The 25,173-nt window shown below is 39.8% G+C and overlaps 2 protein-coding genes across 6 annotated transcripts in view; one reads left to right on the top strand and one right to left on the bottom strand.

Annotated features, from left to right (window-relative positions):
* Window positions 1-723: 723 nt before the first annotated feature.
* Nemp2 (nuclear envelope integral membrane protein 2) lies at window positions 724-24,547 on the top strand. Of its 2 annotated transcripts, XR_016539123.1 has the most exons (11): window positions 724-851; window positions 4,892-5,007; window positions 8,970-9,201; window positions 9,334-9,406; window positions 10,792-10,885; window positions 11,731-11,845; window positions 13,348-13,573; window positions 16,463-16,636; window positions 17,555-17,704; window positions 20,185-20,370; window positions 24,371-24,547. XR_016539123.1 is itself a non-coding variant. In XM_090354489.1 (9 exons), exons 1-9 carry the CDS (start codon window positions 755-757, stop codon window positions 17,691-17,693), a joined length of 1,266 nt encoding a protein of 421 aa, XP_090210615.1. In that variant the 5' UTR covers window positions 724-754; the 3' UTR covers window positions 17,694-18,333. The 2 variants fall into 2 exon arrangements, 1 of the variants encoding a protein (XP_090210615.1); XM_090354489.1 differs by lacking the exons at window positions 20,185-20,370; window positions 24,371-24,547 and having other exon boundaries at window positions 17,555-18,333.
* Window positions 21,572-25,173, bottom strand: part of Mfsd6 (major facilitator superfamily domain containing 6) — a 54,743-nt gene continuing 51,141 nt past the window's right edge. For 2 of the 4 annotated variants that reach the window (XM_090354486.1, XM_090354485.1), the window contains exons 6-7: window positions 24,428-24,708; window positions 21,572-22,745 (exon numbers count right to left, since the gene is read on the bottom strand). In XM_090354486.1, coding sequence (XP_090210612.1) covers window positions 22,542-22,745; window positions 24,428-24,708 — 485 coding nt within the window. In that variant the 3' untranslated portion in view covers window positions 21,572-22,541. Of the gene's footprint in view, window positions 22,746-22,893; window positions 22,948-24,427; window positions 24,709-25,173 lie in introns of all 4 variants that reach the window. The other 2 variants (XM_090354488.1, XM_090354487.1) reach the window with 2 other exon arrangements.

Below are 25,173 nucleotides of genomic sequence, written 5' to 3'. Positions count from 1 at the left end.
TTCCTACAAATGACCTACTCTTCTTTTGAAAAGTCTCTCCTTAGCTTCTTTGTTCACTTAGTGATTGGGTTATTATGTTTAGGCGGGGTTTCTTGAGCTCCTTGTATATTTTGGGTATTAGGTCTTTATCACACATATTGCTGGTGAAGATCTTCTCCCAGTCTGACGTCTGTCTTTCTAGTTTATTAACTGTGTCCTTTGCTGGGCATAAACTTTTTAGTTTGATGTAATCCCATTTGTCTCTCACTATAAGCTGTAGCCCAGGATGCTTTTCAAAAAGTTTTCAACCTATGCTTATGAGTTCTAGTGTTTTTCCTACTCCCTCTTGCAGTAGCTGATCCACTTTGATACTTTGTGCACAGTGACAAACAAGGATCCACTTTCAGTTTTCTGCATAGGGATGCCCAGTTTTCCAACACCAGTCATTGAAGAGGCTGCCTTTTTTTTCCACTGTACGTCTTTGGCTTCCTTGGTCAGGCCTGTTTTAAGAAAATACTTCTTCCTCTCCCTCTTTTGGCTCCACCCCTTCCCCCTCCCCAGACAAACGGTCTGGGCCAGCAACGGCCTGGAGCGCCCCCTAGAGCCCGTCCTCCATGCTGCCCTCAGAGCGCGCCCTCGAGACCCTCGCGGGGACGGCTCCGCCCACCTAGGGGGCGGGGCCTCTGCTTTCCCGCGTCCGGCGCCCCCGCCCGCCCCCTCCGGCTCTAGTTTCCGCTGTTTCGGACCCAGTCGGATCCCTGGAGCCCGGGTGGGGATGCGTCCCCACGGGGCGTGGTGGCTGCTGCTCTGGCTGTCGCCCCTGGCCACTCGGCCCACGGGTGTCGGGAGTGAAGAGGAGGCAGCGCTGTCAGGTAAGGCGGGCTCCCTGCAGTGGGAGACCCCTGTCGGTGTCGGGGTCCTGCCCTGCAGGCCCCGCCCTTCCCGCCTCCTGGGACTCCCGCGGTTGCTGCTGGCCTGTGCACACTGCGATTTTAGAACCAGACGCCACCCACTGTCCAAAGCTGGGCCCGAACCCCCGTCTTACAGAAGCAGCCAAAACTCAAGAGACATCTCGATTTGTCCCGTCAGTGACATAGCTAGGCCCTGCCACAGCTGACCCAGGTTCCAGACTTGCAATGTGGTGGTTCGCCCCCACCCACCCCACCTTCGCCCCATTTGCTGGAATTCATTTAGGTAAATATTAATGATCAATTTGCACGTAGGCCTTTCAACTCAAGACTAGAGGAGGTATAATCCTTCAGGTGTAGAAGGAGATCGAGAATCTCCAGGACCTGGCAGGCTATAGTGACCTGGTAAGCGATCACATGTCAGACACAGGTACTGATACAGATGATTGATTTGTGATTTATGCACTATGCAGTCTGCTTTGTGGGACATTCCTGGTATATACACTCGTAGTGTTGTAGCCTGCTGGTGGAGTGCTCTCAAGATCTTGACATAGAAGGGGAAATCACAAAACTCCACTCTAACTCCAAAATTACCATTAAGCTTATAAGCTTAATGTTCACTTTATTTTTCAGTCCATAACACCCCAGCTGATGGCTGAGGTCTGTAATCCTAGCTACTCAGAAGGCCAAGATCTAAGGATCACAGTTTGAAGCCAGCCTGGGTTGGCAAGTCTGAGATTCCCATCTCCAATTAAACACAAAAATGGCAGAAGTGGAGCTGAGGCTAAAGTAGTAGAGCGCTAGCCTTGAGCACCTTGGTCCACTGTCCTCCTTTCCCTGCTCTTCCAAGAAGCTAGAATAGCAGACTTGAGCCACCTGTGTCTGGCTTTCCTTGCCTTTCATTTCCTTATTTCCTTTAGTGAACCAATGTCGATCAAGTTTGTGCATTCACTATGGTGAAGGTTCTCAGTTTTGTTCAACACAGAAGATAAATCTGTGCTTGTAGGTAAAAATCAGCCCTGAATGTGCATTACGATGTGTTTCTGTTTTATTCAGTGTTTTTTGTTTTGTTTTGTTTTGTTTTTTTACACGGGGCCCTTCTGTGACATGAAAAGCTTGGATTAAGTGACACTTAAGAACCGATACTATTCTGAAATTCTGTCTTCGACACACACACACACACACACACACACACACACACACACACACACACAGATACCCTCCCGTGGAATGGAGAACATCCAGACTGAGGCTAGTTCTCTTCATCTTATTTGGCACCAGAGGTAGTTGTCTGTCTGGGAACAAAAGTAATTTCAAGTCAAGCATCACTTGTAATTTGTAACCAATCATGGAGTTCCTAGAAGTGTTTTGTTTCTACAAGGAAGTTACAAGTATGGCTTCCCAGGCTTAGACTACAGAAACAACTCATTTCATATCTGCAGCTTTTAAATTCCTCTGCAGCAAAGGAAAATCTGTATTGGTATTAAAATCAGACCAAAAGGATGTGCTGATTTCAGTTTCATTCCCATGTTCTTGAAGGAATAAAAATCAGGATTTATATTCAGGTTAAAAACAAGACTAACTGGGATTATATGATAGAGGAGTTATCTCTGTGAAAACATCTTTGAATATAACTCACCAAAATTTACCAATAAAAATACTAACTGCATCTGAAACCACTGGTTTCATAAGTGATGGTTTCTGGATTTTTCCTTTTAGTTTTTCTTGTTCCCTTTCTTTTCTCAAAAGAAACATAGTCCGAAGAAAATGGCAGCACAGTTTAATGAGTGCTTATATTCTGTTATAGTTTTGAGGGTAATTTATTTTTAATAAGAGAACCATGGGAAGTTACATTTTCAAGAGGAACACTGATGAAATATATTTTTATGGAAGGTGATTTAAGAACTGTTAAGATTTGAGAAGTGTTTATGTTTTTCATTTTTAGAATGTTCTTTAAGTAGCTTTAAGTACTACCTGCAATTTTCAAAAGTTTTGACTGAACATTTTTACCATATGTATGACTAAACTTTTAAACTTTAATATATAATTAGACGTATAAAGAAGTAATTTCAGATTTAACTTATTAATTAAGTAGGTGGTACAGATGTCCTTTTTAACCATATATGCAGTAGTGCCCCCTTTTCTGAAGGGAATGCATTCTAAGACCCTCAGTAACGCTAGCACTGCAGTGTATCTGAACCTCATAATGTGGGTATTATGCTCTATTTCTATGCATTCATATTTGTGATAGAGTTTCAATTATAAAGTAGCCACAGAGATTAATAATAACTAATAATAAAAAACAAAAAACAATAACTAATAATAGAATAGAATATACTGCAATTGAAGTTGCTTAAATTTTATGAATTGTCTATTTCTGAAATTTCATTTTTAATATTTTTGCAGTATGGTTGACTGTGGTTGACTACAGATAACTCAAATCATGGAGAGTGAAACAGATGAAAGGAAGGACTCTTGCAGTTCTAAAATTAGATTAGTTTAATATTTATAAATGGAGTTATATTTAAAGTAAACTAAAGGATATATGTTACTGGGTCAGGCAATCCTGTCTTGAATGTTTGAGGACACTGTTCAAAAATATATTCTTAACCAGAAGTCAGGTGGGCTGAAAGGACAAAGAGGACAGAGGAATTGAGGAAGGCAATATTTATTAGAAACTTCCTCATCCCACCCCCTCCCACCCCATACTACACCACCAGTGGGGATCTATTTTAGCTTCAAATGAAAATAGCTTTCCCTCTTCAGGTATTGCTCCTTCCCAACCACATGAATGATGACCATTGCAACAGGTTACATTATATGGGGATTGTTGTGATAGGTTGGAGTCTGTCTACATCTGCCACCAGGTTTCATTGTAGGAGGATTAGTCAGCAGGTTAGCTTCCACCAAAGAAAAGTCAATATCTGTTTGCTCCAAATTGAACCCATCCCCTGTGCCATTCACAAACTTGCTTCTTCCCATCTTATTCTCCTTCATTTGATGAATCTTGAACTTCTGTTGAGTTCATTTCCAGAGTCCTTGAATCATTCTTTCTCCTTCAGTTCATAGTTTAGTAATCTGAGGTCCTTACCTTGTTTCAGGCTAGAAGTAACACAAGCTTCCTGTTGTTGGAAACATCACAGAGCCTTATAATTGGTGCTTTAGCTCTTCCTACCACCTTCCTGTTGAGACTTTGTGACTTATCTCAAATCCTTCAGTACTGTGCTTCCAGGATGAAATCCATGTTCTTAGGTCATAGTAGTCACTGCTTGTGTTATTTTGTTGCTGTACTTTCCATTTCCCTCTACTTCAGAATTGAAAACATGCTCTTCTCTGCACCCATATCATATCCTTCATAGGTCATAATAGTATTGACACTGATTGTGATAGTTTTTGTATGCATCCCGGTAGGTTGAAAAGACTAAAGGGCCATAATTAGGAGAATTTATTGATATTAAAATATTAAATTATTTCTCCAAGTAAAATTTTTTTTTGCCAGTCCCAGGGCTTGAACTCAGGGCCTGAGCACTCCCCATGGGCTTTCTCAAGGCTAAGTGCTCTACCACTTGAGCCAAAGTACCATTTCCAGCTTTTTCTATGTATGTAGTACCAAGGAATTGAACCCAGGTCTTGGTACACCCTTGATAAGCACTCTTACCACTAGGCCAAACTCCCAGCCCCTCCAAGTAAGTTTTTTAAAAAGATTCTGGCAATGATCCAGGCACGGTGGCTCACATCTGTAACCCTAGCTACTCTGGAGGCTAAGATCTGAGGATCGTGGTTCAAAGCCAGCCTGGACACCAAAGTCTGTGAGACTCTTATCTCCAATTAACCACTAGAAAACCAGAAGTGGTGCTGTGGCTCCAGGGGTAGGGCGGTAGCCTTGAGCTGAAGAGCTCAGGGACAGCACCCAGGCCCAGAGTTCAAGTCCCATGACCGACAATTTAAAAAAAAAAGGATTCTGACAATGGAATATTTAGGAAACCATTTTTTTTTAATCTTAGTTCAAAGGTGTAAAGCTTTGAAGGAAACAGATCTAATTAGAACTTCAGCAGCGGACTGTTATTGCTACAATCAAATGTCCCAAATGAAGTGGACCTATATATGGTCAACAGTACAGGTAAGGGCCCACTTTTAAATCATGGCTTAAGGCAGGGAATGAAAGTGCATTTTGAAAATAAAAAGTATGTTTTGTGAGGCCTGGGAGTTTGGCCTAGTGGTAGAGTGCTTGCTTAGCATGCACGAAGACCCGGGTTCGATTCCTTGGTACCACATACATAGAAAAGCTGGTGCTGTGGCTCAGTGGTAGAGCTCTAGCCTTGAGAAAGCTCAAGGACATAATGCAGAGTATCAGGATGAAACCTGTCGTGAGGGTAACATGTGGCTCTTGGATGGTAGTGTGGGATGTTTTTCTCCTCCTTCTCAGACTACTAAAACTAACATGTCTGGCATATTGTATATACAATTATTTGTTTATTTGAAATAGGAAAGGGAAGGGGGAAAAACAAGATGAGGGGAGGGGTAAGAGGAGGGAAGTGGGAAAAAAAACCATGAGAAGGGGTATCAATGTGTGTGAAGTAATGCACCTTCTATCTGGCGAATATAACTATAACCCTTCTATTAATTACAATGTGATTCTTAAAAAAGAGTGATCAGAATAGTTCTTAGTGAGGGAAGATGACATTTAAGAAAGATTTTAATACAGTGAGATCTTGAGGAGTGTACCTAGGGAAAGAATATTCTAGACTAAGCCCGAAAATCGTATCAGGAAGCACATAACACTGATTTGTATCATTTCCAAAACCATAGACCATTTTGATCACTTTATTAAGGTGATATCTGGCAGGTCCTCCCCATTTAAAACTACTGTTTTCTATAATGGGTCAGTACATTGAGGAAATAATGTGGGGAGACAATTTGTACATACTCTGTTTCTCATTAAACTAATAAACCCTAGTTTTATATTCATTGATGTTGCTGACCTGAATCAATTATCACCATGATGGGTTTTTTTTTTGTTTGTTTTTTTTTTTCTTTTGCCAGTCCTGGGCTTGAGCTCAGGACCTGAGCACTGTCCTTGGACTTTCTCAAGGCTAGAGCTCTACCACTTGAGCCTCAGCACCACTTCTGGCTTTTTTCTATGTATGTGGTACCGAGGAATCGAACCCGGGTCCTCATGCATGCTAGGCACGCACTTTAACCACTAGGCCAAACTCCCGGCCCCTATCACCATGATGTTTATCAGTGCTAATATTCTAATTCCATTATTCTTTCACATTTATTGGTTTCCACCATACATAAGATTTTTCCTATTTACTAATTTAGAGTTTCATGAATTGCCAAATGATTTCATGGTCTCCCATTAGTTATTTTGAAACTCATATTCTGCTAACTTTGGCTATAGAAGTAAGGCCTTTAAGGTAAGGTAAGGTTCCTTCAGCTCATGACTACCTTTTTTTTGTCAGTCGTGGGGCTTGAACGCTGGCTGTAGGTTCCTGAGCTCTTCAGCTCAAGGCTAGTGCTCTGCCACTTGAACTCTGGCTACAGAGCTACTTCCCTATCATTGTTTTTTATTGTTCCTTTATTTTCTAACGAAGAGATGTTTCGGGCTCAGGTTGTGTTTTCCTGGACCCAACCTTGAAATATACATTTTATTCATGAAACACTAAATATATATTTAGTTGAATTCATTATAACTAGGATATCACTATTATATATATATATATAAACACAAAGATATATCCACACTCCTGCACATACATATGTTTCTGTCCTTTAGTTCAAAGTCACGAATTCTGTGAGCTTCCAACTACAGGACTTATTGTAGTCTTCTACTTTCCTCATTTGTAACTAGATTTCTTGATCATGAGAAACCTGGTTCCTATCATCATCTGATCCATATACATATATATATTTCAATATTTGTTTATAGTGTTGTATCCATAGTTCAAGAGTATGGATTTTATACTGTGCTAAACATTACTTGGGTTAATCATTCTTAGCAGCCTGTTCATATGGCTGTATTACTAACTCAATGTGTAGTTTGCTTCTTGTGCTGGACCTGGGGCGTTGAACTCGGGGTCTGAGTGCTGTCTCTGAGCTTTTGTGCATAAGACTAGTACTCCAGCACTTGAGCCACAGCTCTGTTTCTGGCTTTTTGGTGGTTAATTGGAGGTCAATCTCAGGAACTTTCCTGCCTGGGTTGGCTTCAAACCATGATTCTTAAATCTCAGCCTCCTTCCTAAGTAGCTAGAATAACACGTGTGAAACATTGGCACCTACCTAGCTTATGGTTTGTTTTCATTTGTATCCATTTCAGGTTTTTATTAAAATCATGGTTGATTTTAATATTTTAAAATATATAAAAATGAGAATGTTTTACAAGTCGAAACTCTCCTTAAACTGGGCGCTGGTGACTTATGTCTATAATCCTAGCTACTCAGGAGGCTGAGGTCTGATGATTGCAATTTGAAGCCAGCCCAGGCAGAAAAGTCCAAGAGACTCTTATTTCCAGTTAACCACCAGGAAACCAGAAGTGATACTTTGGCTCAAACTGGTAGAGTACTAGCCTTGAGCAAAAAACTCAGGAATCACGCCTAGGCCCCAAGTTCAAGACCTTTGACTGGAAACACACACACACACACACACACACACACCTCAAACAAACCTTTTCACAGAAATATTCTCAGAGAAACTAGGCACTGGTGACTCACACCTGTAATCCTAGGTACTCAGGAGGCTGAGATCTGAGGACCACAGTTCAAAGCCAGTCTGTGCAGGAAAACCCAAGAGAAACATCTCTAATTAAACACTAGAATACCAGAAGTGGCCCTGTGACTGAAAGTGGTGACAGAATTAACCTTGAGTGAAAAAGCTCAAGGGCAGTGCATAGGCCCTGAGTTCAAGTTCCATGAGAATAAAACAAAAATCCTCAAACAGAAGTATTCTGAGAGAAATGTCACTTACCCTTATTTCTTGTATTCATTGCAACTCTTGAAGGTAAACAATTATTAGTTCCTAGTATTTTCCTATGTTCCTTCTTGTAAAAGTAAGCAGCAATGTATTTTTACATGTGGAGGCTGAAAGTCAAGAGGCAGAGAATTTAGAGAAGAGACAAAGACTGTATTAACTTGTGTTTACTGTTATGAGAAAATAATGGAAGCCAACTTGATTTGTAAGCAAAAAGATAACTTGAGGAGGATCTGAGGTTGTATTCCGATCCTTCAGTAGACATGATGTGAAAAGCTGGAAGTACACAAGCTTAGGTAATCTGGAAGAACGAAATGTTTTCCCTCCCTCCCTCTGTACCCCTCTCATTCTTCCTATACTCAGGATTCGAACTTAGGGACTTGCACTTGTTAGCCTAGTCTGATGGCTGTGGAGCCAGCCTCCAGCCCTGGTTTTGCTGGTTAGTTTTAGAATGAAGCTCACACTTGAGCTACAGTCTGCCTGCTTTTTAGGCTTCCCGGCATTACTGGCACACCACGTCTGGCTTCTCTGTGTAAAGATGGAGCCTTGCAGACTTTTCTGCCTGAACTGGTCTGATACTGTCATCCTCCCTTCAGTTTTCCATGTAACATAGGATAACAGCGTGTGCCACTGCACCCAGATATGAGTTAAGAATGACTCTCACAAACTTTTCTGCCCAGGCTGGCCTGAACTGCAACCCTTTTATTCTCGGCCTCGAAAGTAGTTAGGATTATAGGCATGAGCCATTAGAGCTCAGCTGATGTTGTTTTCTTAAGCGCAGAAGAGGGTAGAAAAATAGGTGCTATTTCTCTTATCTTTATGGTCAGATAGCTTGTCACCTGTTACTTTCTGTCTCATCAATTTTCTATATGCCTCTTGGCCACAAGGGCTTGCTGGATGAAAAATCACAACTATGGTCAGCAAAGCCCACTTTCAAACATGTCTGTGTTCCAGCATGTGGTTGGACTAAATAGAGGTTTGAAAGGTTTATCTTGGGACCAGAACCCAGTCATGTTCTTCCCTTAAGCCAATTTTGGGCTCTCTTTATTCTTCTTATGCTTTTGAGAAGCATTTACTTCTGTGCTTATGGTTTCATTTGTTCTTGTTTTGTAGGTGACAATTACAAGTCCAGGCCTGCTCAGTATTGAATATATCACAGACAGTCATAAGTGCCGGTATCCAGATACCATTGTATCTTTTATCAAATGTGTGATCCATAACTTTTGGGCACCAAAGGAGTCTAATGAATTAACTATAGTCATCAGTCCATATGGAGAGACTGTGTGTTTCTCCGTAAAGCCTGTTAGGAAGATACTCATTTATACAATAAACGTGAATCGAAATAGTAAGTTTATTTTTATTCTTTCTGGAATCAGTCTTTATGGGGTCAAATTCAATAAGTGAATATGTCTTTTTTTTTCAGCAGCAGTACATTGACACAAAATGTTCATTGTGTGTGTCTTTTTTTTTCTTCCAGTTGTAGATTTCAAACTCTTCCTTGTGTTTGTGGCAGGCATTTTCCTTTTCTTTTACGCAGAGACCTTGAGTCAGTAAGTATTTATTTTTACAGTTTTAATGTTGTTATTCAAAAGGAATATAGGTTGTTTTTGACTCTAAGGTAAATGTTTCCATAATTCTTGGCATTTGTAGTTCTTATGTTTTGCAAATGATAGGTCTAAAGATAGTATCTGAAATATCTTGATGGATAGAACAGTTACTTGTATCTACAAATGGTGTTTTTGCATACATTATTTTATGTATTAACATTTTTATTAAATCTCATAACTATGTGCGCTCTGTATTGTTGCTCTTATCAATGAGAAAATCCTCATCCATCATCTCACAACTAGTTTTTCTCAGGGCCATAATTCATGCTCAGGTTTTATGAGCTTTCACTCTCTATTAGATCTGCTTTCTAGATTTATGACTGATATAAAAGGTTGAATATAACAAATATCTACCTCTTGGATTAGCACACGATTTTGGTATTTTGGTTTTGCAATTTCTTTAACTAAAAATGCAATCTCTTTCCAGTGTTTTACTTCTTAACTTGCTCTGCTAGCTAGATCATTCATCAACCACTCCTAACTCTGTTCATTTTGAGCTCTTTTGTAGAGATTAATCATGTATGTTTGATATCATTCATGAGCTTTGTAAACTGGACAGTGTGTGCGTGGGGAGGGTTAAGATTGGACTCAGGAGCTGATCTGTAATGCAGTTAGCAGATACTTGGATGACAGGTCTTTTAACTTCTTGGTCTTTAAGTTCTTGTTTTCCTCCTATAGAAAACTTAGATATGGATAGTTGTGAATGCATTCTCCTTTGAGGTAGTACCAAGCTTTGTACCATAAATGTCCAAGTAATGATTTCAATTTCAAAAATATACGTGGGAGAAAAAAATGGGATGGTTAACAGTGTTCAAGTAGTAATGTACTCATTATCTTATGAATGTAACTTTAACCCCTCTATACATCACCCTAACAATACAATAAACAACAACAACAAAAAGAATATAGGATGTACTAAGCGACAGCGGCTCACGGTTGTAATCCTAACTACTCAAGAGGCTGAGTTCTGAGAATCATGGTTCAAAGCCAGCTTGATTAGGAAAGTCTGTGATACTCTTATCTTCAATTAACCAGCACAAACACCTCAAAGTAGAGCTGTGGCTTTAGAGGTAAAATGCTAGCCTTGAGCGAAAAAGCCCAGGCTCAGAGCCTAGGCTCTTGAGTTCAAGTTCCATAACAGTCCCCCCAATATATATATATATACATATATATATATACACACACACATATATGTGATGTATTTAGAGTTGCTTTCTGAATTTTTCTTTCTTTTTATACCTTATAGCTACTGTTGCTGTGTTAAACATATTTTTCATAGTGAAAGTGTTGATTGATTTCAAATGGCTTTTATCTGTTTATTTTGACAGAAGCCCTGTTTTCTATTACTCTTCAGGGACCATGCTAGGTGTTCTAATGACATTAGTCTTTGTCCTGCTGTTCATGAGACAATATATTCCTAAGGTAGGAATACTATGTGCAGTTGAATTTAAAAAGTGGAAACCCAAATGTCATAGATAGGAAAAGCATATGAAATTTATTCATGTTACGATAGTTCCTAACTCAAATTGTTTTTCCATATAGACTAACTTCAAATTGTGTTCCTTTCTAGAGATTCCATTTTATATTTATTAGTAATGTGTGGGCTTAGCTATTATTAAACCTATTATTAAAGTTTGATGACCTTTTTTTAGAGACTTTTATGTTTGAGGTTAGTGGTTAGTGGGTGGGGTATTTTGTTTATTTAATTATTTATTTATTTTTATGTGTGATGAGACTGATTCTATATTGAGTGAAAACTTTTCTTGCCTTGCAGAACTTAGAAAACTTACGTTGGAGAACCTTGAGGGCATTGAAAAACAGCATTGCTACCTCTGGGGGTGTCTCCTGTTTTCCAACACACCTTTAATAATATTCTGAATTTAGTTGAGAACAAATAAGTATGAATTCATAGTGGTAATATTATAGTCACCAATTAAAGCTTGAAACATGAGCATTATTTTGAAATGGCTTTATACTTCTTAATAGTGCTTCTCTTCTTTCCTGTGCCTGCGAGCCACCTGGGGTCTCTTGTTAAAACCCAGACTCTGGTTTAGCAGAGGCTTGCATTTCCCGTTCGCTGGTGTGCAGTGTGGACCTTTCTGTTCTGTGGGCCATGCTCTGAGCAGCTAGCCTCCAGAAGTGTTCTTAAGTTAACTTCAGATTGAGATAGAAGTTTCTAGAACAAAGGGCTTATTTGTTTGCTTTTATTTTTATGAGAGTAAATGAACCAAAAAAAATATGTGTCATTTATTTTCTTCCATACACAGTATAGCACCTTTGGGGCTCTAATGGTTGCTTGTTGGTTTGCTTCAGTTTATTTTATATGCCAGTTGATGGAAGATCTGAAGTGGCTTTGGTATGAACACAGAATATATATATTAGGTAGGTAAATATCTTAAAAAAAAACAAATTCTACTATTGATGAAGCTTTCAAGTGAAACTAGAGAGACTTTTTGCCATGTCTTTTTTTCTAGCATCTAGATTTTTATTTTGAATTAAGGTGAACGTGCTATTAAAAATAACGTATATTCTATTTTATTCCCGTATTTGGTGGTTTCATTTCATTTAGATCCTATTTTAAACTGCTTCCCTTTAATCTTTCTTAGTTTTCGAATCAAAAATGCAAAAATAATGCATTTCTCCCATTTAACTGAATATGCTTCTGAAGTTGGTTAAGCTCTAATTACATTTAACTTGTAACTCTGTGCGTGCGTGCGTGGGTGTGTGTGTGTGTGTATTTTGGTCCTGGGGCTTGAACTCGGGGCCTGGACATTTTTCTGATTTTTTTTTTTTTGGCTCAAGAATAGTATTCTATTACTTGAGTACGACTCCACTTCTAGCTTTTTGGTGGTTAATTGGAGATAAACGTCTCAGGGACTTTCTTACTCAGCCTGGCTTCAAACTGTAATAATCTGATCTCAGCCTACTACTAAGTAGCTAGGATTACAGGTGTGAGCCACCAGCAATTCCTTTAAACTTTTACATGACTCATTTTCTTTTTCTTGAGATCTCAAGTATGCAAGGTAAGAAATCATAAATGTAAATGACCATTGAAAACTTTTCAGAAATAGGCTAAAAAGAAAACTTGAATTTATTTCATTTTGGACTACAAAAGGAATCTTTTTGCTTGGTTTTCTTAGTAAATAGTGGACACTGAGAGAACAGTACCAAATCTCTTATATAACACTTCTAAAATAAAAGCAACCATGTTTTATATATGTGTTGTTCTGTAAGTCTCTTTTAATCCTTAATACTGCCTTTTTTTATCATGGTAGTATGCTGAGGAGAGTGAAATAGTCATCCAAACTGGTTGAGATCTGGATTTGTCTGATGACTCCTTTGTGACATAATTTAACTTGTTCTTCTTTCCACCGTATTTCCGTAAAAGGAAGTTCAATCTCAAGAATTTCTTAGATTCAAATCAAAATACTTTTCATGGATTACATTAGAGACAATGTGTATTTTCACATTGATGCCAGCTGGAAACTATTACTTAGGTACATTATTAGTAATGATAGACTTATTTTGGGATTAAGAAGGTGATCATCTGATCAATTCCTCCACTGTTGAAATTATATTTCCCTTTGTGACCAGAAAATAAGCAACATGACAACATATATCTGTCTTAGACATTGGGTTAAAACCAAACATGCTTATGTGTCATCCTAATTATTACATATCTCAACTTATTTAAAAAAGCCATCCCTGTATCTCTATGAGAGAAATTACCAGCTCTCTATATGCTGTTTTTCAGCTTTACTTCATTGGGACGAAACAAAACAAAACTAAGGTCTGTCAGATCTTACCTTTTAAGGTTCTCATAGATTTTGCCCATGGTTTTTCTAGTTCACATTTATATTACTGTACTTCTTCTGCTCTTCCAGGCTATGTTTTGGTAGTTGGATTTTTCAGCTTTACTACGTGTTACAAACATGGGCCCCTTATTGATGACAAGAGCAGAAGTCTGCTGACATGGACACTATGGCTCCTGTCCCTGGTTCTCATCTATGCTGGGGTGGCCGTGCCTTCATGTGCTTATTCAGTTATGGTCCTCCTGCTCTCCTCCCGGTGCCTGTGCTATCCACGGAAAGCGTTCACGTATATGAGATCGTGCGTATCTTTTTCATTACTCCTGAATTTGACAATTTATGCCCCGGTTTAGTTTATTGTTCTGGAGGACATTTTTGAGCACGTCATATTTAATATTATAATTAACTATATATATTCTGGAGATTTCACTCTGAGAACTCTTAGGATTAAGATGCTCTAAGCTGTGCCACCTGTTGCTTGATAATTACAACTCACTCAGAAGTCTGTAAAGTCAGTGGCAAAATACCTTGGGATCAGTTTACCTGAAAATTTTATTTTATTCTTCATTTCCTTAGAGTCAAAGACTGTGCTTACAACAGCTGGTGGGCAGGGGAAGAATCATTAATAATTGAAAATTATAGCCCATTATTAAGGATTTTAAGTTAAGACTGCCTTTTCCAAAATGTCTCTCCTCAGTCATAGGGTCTGAGCATCTGTTTTTGTGTCAAGTGCACAAATGGAGATAATCCCTGCTTTTGATGTGCACCTGAATAGACGCAAGCACATATTTCTATATCTCCTTTCCTAGGGCTTGAACTCAGAATTGCATGTTTATTAGGGAGGCACTCTACTGTTAAGCCATATAACTAGCCCTTTTTAGTGCTAGTTAGTTTTGAGACAGGATCTTACTTCCTGCCCAGAAATGTACCTGGACCTTCATCCGCCTATTTTAGGTTTTCTGTTCTACCTAGGATGACAGGCATACAGTACTATATCAAGCTTCTTCAGCTGAGACAGAGCTTCCCCAATTTCTGTCTAGGCTGATCACAAAGCTAGATGATAGGCATGGGGCAGAGTACCCAGCTATGGGTGGAGAAGGGCTCTTATGAATTTTTCTCCCTGAGCTGACCTTGAGCCACAATTCTGTTTTCAGCCTCCTAAGTAGCTAAGATTGCACATTAACCACTAGCACCTAGGACGTGTGTGTGTGTGTGTGTGTGTGTGTGTGTGTGCATCCATCTGTATGGGTGTGCATCTGTATGGGTGTGCATCTGTGTGGGTATCTGTCTGTCTAACCTGGGGCTAGAATTCAGGGCACTATCCCTGAGCAGTTGTGCTCAAGGCTAGCACTCTGCCACTTGAGCCACAGTTCTTATGGCTGAAAAGAATCTCATGGACTTTCCTGCTCTGGGTTCTCTGAGGAGTTAGGATTACAGATATGAGCCATCCGTGCTCTGTGACTTGTGTACTTTTTACATAGAAGACTGTTTTCCTTGAGGATAGTCCCATTCCCTGCCACTAGGTGGAAGTGCTGCCCTACAATCCAACTTAGTGTAGACAAAGGAAGTGGTGAATATGTGTTGTAATGGAGCTCCATAAAAGGACATAGGAGTTCATTTTGATAAGCATCTTTTTTTTTTTTTAATTTTCACATTTTTTTTACTGAGCAGTCAATATGATAAGCATCTTTTATATAATCTTATGCACATAGCTATTAAGCCCTTGAGATCCTTTCCTAAGATTATCCTCCTTCGTTCTCACTGTGTGAATGTCAGGTATAATTATTTGTCTTGCTATTCATTAGATTTCTTCTTAAGTTTATATGCACATTCTAGATACTGTAAATGAGGGAAACCATGCAGTTTATGTTTCTTTGGATCTGGTTTACTATGCTTAGAATTTTTCCAAGTATTTCCAATTCCTTACAAATGCTGTGTGCATAAGATCATATAAAATGCTGCTTATCAAAATGTACTCCAAGAAATGGAAGAGGTTTTTTTTTTATAATATACTGTTTGCAGTCTCTTGTTCTTCTCTTTTCTTCTTTCCTTTTGTCTTTGTTTATTCCCTTCTATTGCCGTTTGTTTTTGATTTCTGTACTTTGTCTTGTATATAAGTTTATCTGATTTGGGGAGGGGAAAGGCTAGCGCAGGAAGGTGGGACAGAGGATGAGCCAATTCAGCCGTGAAATCCACTAGACACTATGTTGGAAATGAACCTTACAACTTTGGGGAAGGTCATGAGTGGAAAAACTGGATGAGAACGAAGGAGAGAGTGACACTGTTCAAAAGGAAATGTACTTACACTTGACTTATGTAACTGTAATGCCTCTGTACCTCACCTTTACAATATTTTTTCTTTTTTTGCCAGTCCTGGGTGCTCAGGGCCTGAGCACTGTCCTTGGGCTTTCTCAAGGCTAGAGCTCTACCACTTGAGCCACAGCACCACTTCCGGCTTTTTTCTATGTATGTGGTACCAAGGAATCAAACCCGGGTCCTCGTGCATGCTAGGCAAGCACTCTACCACTAGGCTAAAAACTCCCGGCCCTACAATAATTTTTTTAAAGCTTGCTTTTGTTTGTACCTAAGGCCTAGCACAAGAGAGCAGGACTTTGAATTATCTGAATGTGTAATTAAAAATTCCAGAAGTGGGCCTGGCACCAGCGGCTCACTCCTGTAATTCTAGCTATTCAGGAGGTGGGATCTGAGAATTGCAGTTCTAAGACAGTCCAGGTAGGAAAGTCCCTGAGATTCTTATCTCCAATTAACTAACAGTAAACTGAAAGTAAAGTTGTGGCTCAAAGTGGTAGAGGTCTAGCGAGTGCTAGCCCTGAGCAGAAAGGCTCAGAGACAGCATCCAGGCTTTTGAGTTCAAGCTCCATGACAGACCAAACGAAAAAATATTACAGAGGTGAAAAAATATAATTGTTGTCTCTGCCAGAAATTGAGTTTTGAAGACATTAGATCATGTCTTATACTTCTATAGGAAGCAGAAAGGCATACATTAGGCTGAAACTGCATGCTGCCTATACCTCAGACATAGTAATGACCATGGAAAGTACAGTGCAGGGGTTATACACGGGAAATTAAATGGTGTTAAATTAAATGATATTGTCTAAACGATACGGTTCTATAAATCCTAAGGATTAAATTGAGCAGTAATCTGGCAATCAAATGCCACTTGTTTTAGGAAACTAAAGTGGTTTACATTGAAACGGCTGACGTTTAAGTATCTTTCTGACGAAGAGTACAGGGAACAAACTGAGGCCGAAACCAAAAATGCTCTGGAAGAGCTTCGCCATGCTTGCCGCCGTCCTGACTTTCCTTCCTGGCTGGCTGTCTCCCGACTCCAGGCTCCTAAAAAGTAAGTTCTACTGGGAACCTGGAGTGTGGTCTAGTGGTAGAGCACTCACAGAGTATGCATGAAGCCCTGGGTTTGATTCCTTTGTACCACATCCACAAAAAAAAAGCCAGAAGTGGTTCTGTGGCTCAAGTGGTAGAGCCCTAGCCTTGAGCCTTGAGAAAGTTCAAGGACAGTGCTCAGGCCCTGAGTTTAAGCCCCAGGACTCGCCAAAAAAAAAAAAAAGAAAAAAAAAAGTAAGTCCCACTCTGTTGCTGCAGCCACAGCTTTAGTTCTCATTAGTTTGAAAAATTCTCATCTGTAAAACAAGCTATTTCCATGGAACATAGATACTGTCAAAGTCGTGATAGGTTCTTTTGCCTTAGGGTTGACTTTTCAGAAACTATGAGTAAATATTGCTCTGATGTGTCATATTGGTCTGTTTTTAGGTACTGACATTAAGCAATGAATAGTAAGCCTAAACTTATAAAAAGAAAATAGAGAAGGAATTAACGATCAGAAGTGGTGCATCTCACTGCATTTAAATCTGGGCTCCTACTCTTTACCCAAATAGTTATCTCCAGGGACCTGGAGTTTGGCCTAGTGGTAGAGTGCTTGCCTAGCATGCATGAAGACCCAGGTTCAATTCCTCTGTCCCACATACATAGAAAAAAAGCCAGAAGTGGTGCTGTGGCTCAAGTGGTAGAGCTCTGACTTTGAGAAAGCCCAAGCAAGGACAATGCTCATGCCCTGAGCTGAAGGCCAGGACTGGCCAGAAAAAAAGTAAAACCAAATAGTTATCTCCAAAAAGATCACATAAGCCATTTCCCTCTCTAGTCACAGTGTAAATGTCACCTGTATTGACACAAAGTCAAATTTAATTAAAGAGAGTACATAGGGCACACATTTTCTTTCAAATAAACCTTTGTGAATTTCTACCAGATTTGCAGACTTTGTTCTTGGAGCAAGCCACTTGGCACCTGAAGAAATCAGGCTTCATGAAGAACAGTATGGCCTCGGAGGCGCCTTCTTGGAAGAGCAGCTGTTCAGTCTACAGACTGACAGTCTACCTGCAAGCTGACTTCACTGTGGGTAAATGGCAAGGAGCAGTTCTGATCATCAATGGAAGAAGCATGTACTATGGACAAAAAATCATACTAGAAAGGAAAACTACTCTGTATTAAAGAGAGCTTACTATTTTTTGACAAATTTTGCTACTAGTTGTATTGTAGGTGGGCGTTCAGAATCAATGACACTTATTGCCTTGAGTATAGAAACAAAGGAACAAAGGAAAAGTTCTTGAAGGGACAAGTAACCATGAATTGGTTCCCAGGTATCTTCTCCATACCGAAGTACTAAATCCTCTCTTAATCCCTTCTTGATGTTGATAAACTGCATTATTATTTATACATTCTATCACTGCCAGTGTTGGAAGAGATCTGAGATGTGCTGGACTAGTGTTTGTCAAAAAGTACAGAATACTAATACTAATAAATTCAACTAACAGGGCCGGGAGTTTGGCCTAGTGGTAGAGTGCTTGCCTAGCATGCACGAAGACCCAGGTTCGATTCCTCGGTACCACATACATAGCAAAAAGCCAGAAGTGGTGCTGTAGCTCAAGCGGTAGAGCTCTAGCCTTGAGAAAATCCATGGACAGTGCTCAGGTCCTGAGCCCAAGCCCAGGACTGGCAAAAAAAAAAAAATTCAACTAACAGTGATACAAAATTAAATATGTTGCTGGACTTTTCCCAGTTTTTAACGATATTAATATATCGTGAGTCTGTAGTATTTTACTTCATTTGATCATAATTTTTTTTTGCCAATCCTGGGACTTGAACTCAGGGCTTGAGCACTGTCCTTGAGTTTTCTCAAGGATAGAGCTCTACTACTTGAGCTACAGCACCATTTCCAGCCTTTTTAATGTATGTGGTTCTGAGGAATCGAACCCAGGTCTTCATGCATGCTAGGCAAGCCCTTTACCACTTGGCAAAACTCCTGGCCCTGATTTAGACCTTTTTTTTTTATGAGATTAATGATCTTTGGAACACAAATTTGGAAATTACTAATGATGCTGGAGCTACCACTTGAACCACAGCATCACTTCTGGCTTTTTCTATGTTTGTGGTACCAAGGAATTGAACCCAGGTTTTCATGCATGCTAAGCAAGCACTTTACCACTAGGCCAAACTCCTGGCCCTAAATCTGCTCTTTTGTACACCTGGTGCCTCACAAAAACTTACTCTCTTTACAAATTTGCACTATTAGGCACTAACTGTGTGGCTGAGAAGCAAAATAGGGTGATTATGCTTACACAATCATATCATTCAACTGTTAGGTCTCTCAGTTAAACATAACCAGTGAAACAGACATTTAAATGACTTTAGTTTTATAGAGGGACTGAGGGTCTGAACCCCTATGTGTTCACTCAGTTTTGGGTCTTAAATCTAGGCAGCTTTTTGGGCTTCAAAGCCCATATTCCCAGCCCTAGTGCTAAAAGATCTCTGTGTTACCACTTAAAAATGGATTGTCCTGAAGCTACCACAGGTCTTCCAGGGCAGCTGAAAATTGGAGGAGTGAGGTGCAAGCCAGGACTGGCTCCCACTTTCCCAATCACAGACAAGACCAAGTTGTATAATATATAATAGTACAGTACCTTGTGACTTGAGATTCCCCCTTTTATCTCGGTTGTGCCCCATCTACGCATCAGTTTCTCTCCCAGCTGCCCAGTGTTGCCTTTAAAGCTTTGCTGATATAGCATAAGGACAGTTAAGGGCTTTAGAAGTAGCCTTTGTCTTGTCCCAGTGTCTCAAAAGCATGAGGAACTTCTGGATAGAAAAAGAAATCACCTCTTTTCTCCCATATAATCATCTGTCACAAGCACGTTCATCTTCACAGAATAATTTAGACTAGAGAAGTTGGGGAGCAGAGGCTATGAGATGACCTCCCAAGGTGATCACTTCTACACCTCCTTTGCATGGGGTGCTGGGCATGCACGTGGCTTGTTCAAGTCAGAAGTCTCCATTCCTCAGGTACATGAGCCAAGTGTTTACTTGGCACATGTGGCTCATGAGACCATCCTAGACAGTATTAACAGAATTCATCATCTCCCTAATAAGATCTACTGGACTGAAAATCTATACCATCCCCTTGGATGCTAAGTAGGGGATGTGCTGTCTTGCCCTTCCTGATTCCAGTGACTGGTTTTCCAGAGTGTCTAACCTCTGGGTTAGAGGAGAGGAGAGCTGCCAGATATCTAAGCTACCTCCAGAGTGTAAAGGCTCTGATTATCTCACATTAACAAGACATCACAAGTTTGAAGATGCTGGCTTTGTGATTATCTAGAAATCCAAAGTAGAATAACAACTATAATTACAAATATTTACACTATAAAACAAAAGAGCTAGGGATTTGGCCCCTGCAAAGCCATGGGTTCAATCCATAGTACTGCAAAAAAATAAAATAAAATAGTAATCTGTGGTTTCTGTAAAGACAAAATGATGTATATCAGCATCCAGCAAGGACACAATAATCATGAATGTAGTTAGCTTTTTAAAAATTCTGTTTATCCATAGATTGGCTAAGAAGAATATTACTGAAGTACTGGTCCCAAGAACTGCCAATAGTCTGCAGCCCAGATGGAAGAAACTGAAAATCCTGAGCAGCTTTCAGCCGACTCTGGTGTATATGGCTGTGACACCATCAACAGACTAAATAGAGCAGCATTCTTCTTCCAATGAATGTCTTAGGCTTTTCCAGAGGTATAATGCCTACTGAGATGTATTATAATTATTATTTTGCTTAAGACTTTAAAGAATGGCCTAACAATTAGATCTGCACAAACTCAGCACTGTGGGATATGATGAAATAGCAGAAAGCAGAGTTATGAAGGCAGTGATTACTATCCTGAGCTTCTTGAGGCCTCTGAGAATTTCTAGAGAGCTCAAGAGGGATTATAAAATTCTCAAATCAATATTTAATTTGAATTCACTTTAATATATATATCTTAAAGTGGCATATGGCACTTTGAGGGCAGGAAGAAAAAGTCACAAAGTCCACAAACATAAGGGTGTCAGCTCAAAAGGCTGGACATTTCTGCATTATTGGGTCAACTCTCACAGTAAACATTTCTTAACAAAGGCATGTTGAATTTGGTCTCATTCGTTACAGAATAAAGGATGTTTACTTGTTTGGTCACATCTTTATCATTTAGGAAATATTTAAAAATCATATTTATTTCTAATTCAACATGTCCACTTGTGCATTTCCAAAACAGCAGGCTTTTCAAAAGAATAAGAACTGTAAACACAAGAAACAAGTTTTGACTTCCTACAGTCAGGTTCACAAATCCACATACTGTACATTCATAGGTGAGGTTCAACCTGTCACCTACTCCTTTATTTCTATAATTACACAAGCATAATAAATACATCTGATCTGAAAGGTCACTTAAAAATGAGTCATGATAATTTACAGTACAGTACGATTCAGTTCAAGTGCAAAAATAACTTATCTGCTTAGTTCTTTTTCTTTCACCTATTGTAAGCTGTGTTCTGTGGTGAAGCTAGACTCCCAAGTGTAGAATTTCTTCTCCCAGATGCCAAGGAGAAGCCCTCAGTTTACACTAATCCTGTCTAGTCAAAATGTGGATTTAAGATGAGTCGCTGAGTTCAGTCTTCACTCTTTCCTATGCTCAACCATGGCTCTTGTGTATCATAGAACTGATCTTCACTCAGCTAAAGCAGCACTCCCATTCCACAGCCCTCCCTGAGGCTAAACCTCCACTTAAATTATTTTTTTAGCAGCAAACTTTGTGTGATTCACCAACCACTTTCTCTGGTGGTGGTAATGTACAGGTGCATACCCAAGTCCCAATTCTCCAGTGTCTGACTGTCCTTGGGAAAGAACATACCAAGATTCATTCCTGTAGTCATTAGAAAGTACTCCTTATTCCCATCCTTTCTATTTCTGGTTTGCTACTTACCACCTCACACACAAAACTGACCTACTCTGTAATTTTTAAAAATTATATCCCTTCCCCCAGGCACTTAAATCTTATACTGTTCTTTGTAAATAGTACTGCTTAATTAGAGGAACCTTTAGGAATTCAGTGGTTTTTGTTTGTTTTATTCCATCGGCTAATGAGAACCCAGATCACTACTAAATAGTTATAGACGCTAACTGTAATGTCAATATGCTGAACAATCCCTGGTCAGTCAAGCCACAGGATACTGAGTTAGTTTCTCTGAAATATTCCCTCACTTCTGGTCACTCTTAAAACCCAACTAAAGCTTGAAAGTTTAACTTAGCTTGCAGTAGTCAGTAACAGCTTTCTCTGTTGCTCTAATAGTTGACTGGTTTCATTACATACCATACATATATAAAAATACATTTGCTAGAGATATGCAAAATTTATTGTGAAGTTTTTAACTTAAAAAAAGCATATGTACTGTTAGTTTTTATCTGGCTACTTTTTAAATATATCTTACACATTTTAAACGGTTCTTTTCAAAAGACACAAATTTATAGATGTACTGTTTCTTCCCAGTTTGCATTGGGAATTCAACCATCAGAATAAAGCATCAGAAGAAGGAAATTATACCAGCGTCCACCATGAAATCCTTTGGTCCCCTTCACTTAGTGTAAACTGTGGCTTCTACCTTTCCTGCACTGGCACATTCTTACAACTCACAAAGCACTTTAGCCCATGCTAAACACTGCTTCCCTTAACTCCATTGGGACTATGGAAACTTCCCTTTTCCTGCCTACATGTACTGTAGCTCACATGTGTGTTGTGTTTCCATGATAATGAGTTTAGATATCTAGAGGCATATGAAGAGGCATGTTCTGGGTGGGGGAGGGGAGCTGCTCTTTCTGGTGTTCCCCAAGGAGAGCCTAGTTCCATGCAAAGTGAGAGGTGAGCAGGCCGCTCTCAGTGTCCTCCACTGGCTGTCTGGGCCCGCTGCTGCTCCTCCTCTTCCTCCACTCCAGGGGCCACACTGTGGTGAGCAGGGCTGGTCTGCGTCTGAGATGCTGCGTCAGGGGATGGCTGGTTACTAGATGGGTCAGAGTGAGTTTCACATGGGACATGCTCGGCTCCAGCAGCTGGAGAACTTTCCCGATTCTCACTGGTCTCCTGGAAGGAAAACAGATGCCCTGGGGTGAGAGAAAGTGAATAAATCCAACCCACTTGTATATTTAAGAGAGCCAGCAGACATGAGAGATATCCTGAAGTGCTCATTTTGGGGATGAAGGAATAGAGGAGTAAGAACTGAAAGTCTTACCTTTCATCTCCTTTCCTAGGTGCAACTGCCAGAGCCGCATGAAAAACACAAACACTATAAGCAGACAGTTTGTGCATAAAGGAAAATTATTACCAAAATGCCTGTCGGTACTAGATAAACACAGGAAATATTTACTGAGCTGTTTTATCTGTTTTGCAAGTCACTGTGCAAGAGCCTTGGGACAAACTAAATTGCAGGCCACTTGCTAAGACCTCAGAATAAAAGATCCAGAAGTCATTCCATTAGGCAGTAATAAGGGATTGATTCTCAGCCTTAGAAAAGATTTCCTTTAACAATGCTATTGTATTCTTGTGACTTCACAATAGTCATGCACGTTAAATAAGAAATAAATGTAAGCAAGTACTTAGATAAGTGACTGTGAGTATACAGTCTAGTGCATTTTTTTGCGAAATGCCGTATTTTTGTTTTATAAGTCAGAAAACATGGTTTAATAATGGTTTCTTCTGAACTAGTGTACGTCATTTCCAATAGGATACAAAAGTACTTTTTAAAGTCTCTCTCTCTCTCTCTCTCTCTCTCTCTCTCTCTCTCTCTCTCTCTCTCTCTCTCTCTCTCTCTCTCTCTCTCTCTTTTAAATTTTGGGTCCTCTAAAACTACTCTTGAGGAGCCGGGAGTTTGGCCTAGTGGTTAAATTGCTTGCCTAGCATGCAGGAAGACCCGGGTTCGATTCCTCGGTACCACATACATAGAAAAAAGCCAGAAGTGGTGCTGAGGCTCAAGTGGTAGAGCTCTAGCCTTGAGAAAGTCCAAGGACAGTGCTCAGGCCCTGAGCTCAGGCCCGAGACTGGCAAAAAAAAAAAAAAAAACAACCTACTCTTGAGAATAGAGTTGACATGAACTATCACGTAAAAGAAACAAATAAATGGGAAAGTAGATTCATTTCTTTTGTCAAACTGCTCACAAAAGTCACACATTATCCAAAGTTAGGATACCGCTTTAGTTTTACAGTTCTAAGTTTACTGATGTAGTTTGACTTTCCTCAAGTAGAATACCCCTCTGGGAACACTTGCTTTTCAGATGAGGCTACTGCAAATGTCCACTGAGTTAGGTGTCCCATTAGATCCACACAGTGGCTACGTTATTACTTAATTCAAGGGATACTTTTACATTCCTTCCATATGTTATCTCCCATGGGAATTGTGGAATTATAAAAATAAGAACAAGAATCACATTCTTGCTAAAGCTGGCATATACCAACACTGAAATTTAAAAGACACGTGCAGCTGTACTTATTACCTGACTTAAAGAATTATAACCCTTTGTACAACCCGGTCATAATAATTTTTAAAAAGACATATGCAAGATTGGAATGATTTATTCCTTTCAAGAATTATCGACACCTTTGCAAAACTTCTTGAACTCTATGAGACAAAATTTTCTCTCTATGGAACCTTGAACACAGTTATCACCAACTACTTGAAATGATTTGTTTGCATGTCTTCGTTTTTCCCTCCAGGCCTTCAACAGATCTTGAAGAGTGAAGGTAGCATCTCTGAGCCCAGCCCGGAGTTACCTGTAAAGGTTGTATCTCAGAAGCACGGTTGTCTCTTGTCAGTTGAATCAGCTCTTTAACTTGGTAGAGTGCATAGACAAGGGTCACCCAGGGAGAAGAGCTGACCCCCCAGGCTGGTTTGTTCACATCCTCTTGTTCTTCCTGGTGCTTGGTTTTCTTGGGGGGAAGCCTGGGTTCAGGACGAGGCATGACATCTTCTGTCTGTTGCTGTACCAAGTCAATGGTTGCTATGGGAACAGGACTGGAGGGAACAGGAATCCTTTCTGCCAACATAGTCTTATCTGAGGAGAAAATGTTGATATTATTTTTCAGAGTTTTTTTTTTTAAAAATCACAAACGAAACAAACGAAAGGCCTGATGTGTGGAGATCTACTCCTCTATTTCTATTTCCTTGGGAGGCTGAAGGAGAGACAACTAATATTGTTGTCTCTCCCCCAAGGTACTCAGTGCAATTAAAATCCTTCATAGAGGCTTCTGTAAGAAGTGAGTTTTTCTCTTAACAGAGCACTTCAGGTCATTGAAGTGCTTGCTGCTGGGAGAACGGGACAGACAAAGAAGACAAGTCCTATGATAGGACCAGATTGCTGGGCAGGCACAAGGCATTCTGCTGCCTTTTCCACTCAAAAGCTGATGCAACTTGTTCTTACCTCCATATCATATTTGCTATAACCTCCCTTTTGTTTCTGTCTTGGTGCCAGTCCCAGGGCTTGAACTCAGGACCTGGGTACTGTCCTTGAGTTTTATTT

The sequence above is a fragment of the Megascapheus bottae genome, chromosome 21 (assembly GCF_031878675.1).
Source record: "Megascapheus bottae isolate mThoBot1 chromosome 21, mThoBot2.hap1, whole genome shotgun sequence".
NCBI classification, from domain to species: domain Eukaryota; kingdom Metazoa; phylum Chordata; class Mammalia; order Rodentia; family Geomyidae; genus Megascapheus; species Megascapheus bottae.
The sequence above is the reverse complement of the archived record's forward strand: the minus strand, read 5'-3'. Positions and strand labels throughout refer to the sequence as shown.

What these genes read in the sequence shown, in the direction of transcription:
- Nemp2 (XM_090354489.1), top strand. Translation starts at nt 755, where the DNA reads ATGCGTCCCCACGGGGCGTGGTGGCTGCTGCTCTGGCTGTCGCCCCTG. An exon ending in TACGCAGAGACCTTGAGTCA is followed by an intron (nt 9,407 to 10,791) that starts GTAAGTATTTAT and finishes TTATTTTGACAG; the next exon opens with AAGCCCTGTTTTCTATTACT. An exon ending in TGAGACAATATATTCCTAAG is followed by an intron (nt 10,886 to 11,730) that starts GTAGGAATACTA and finishes TTCCATACACAG; the next exon opens with TATAGCACCTTTGGGGCTCT.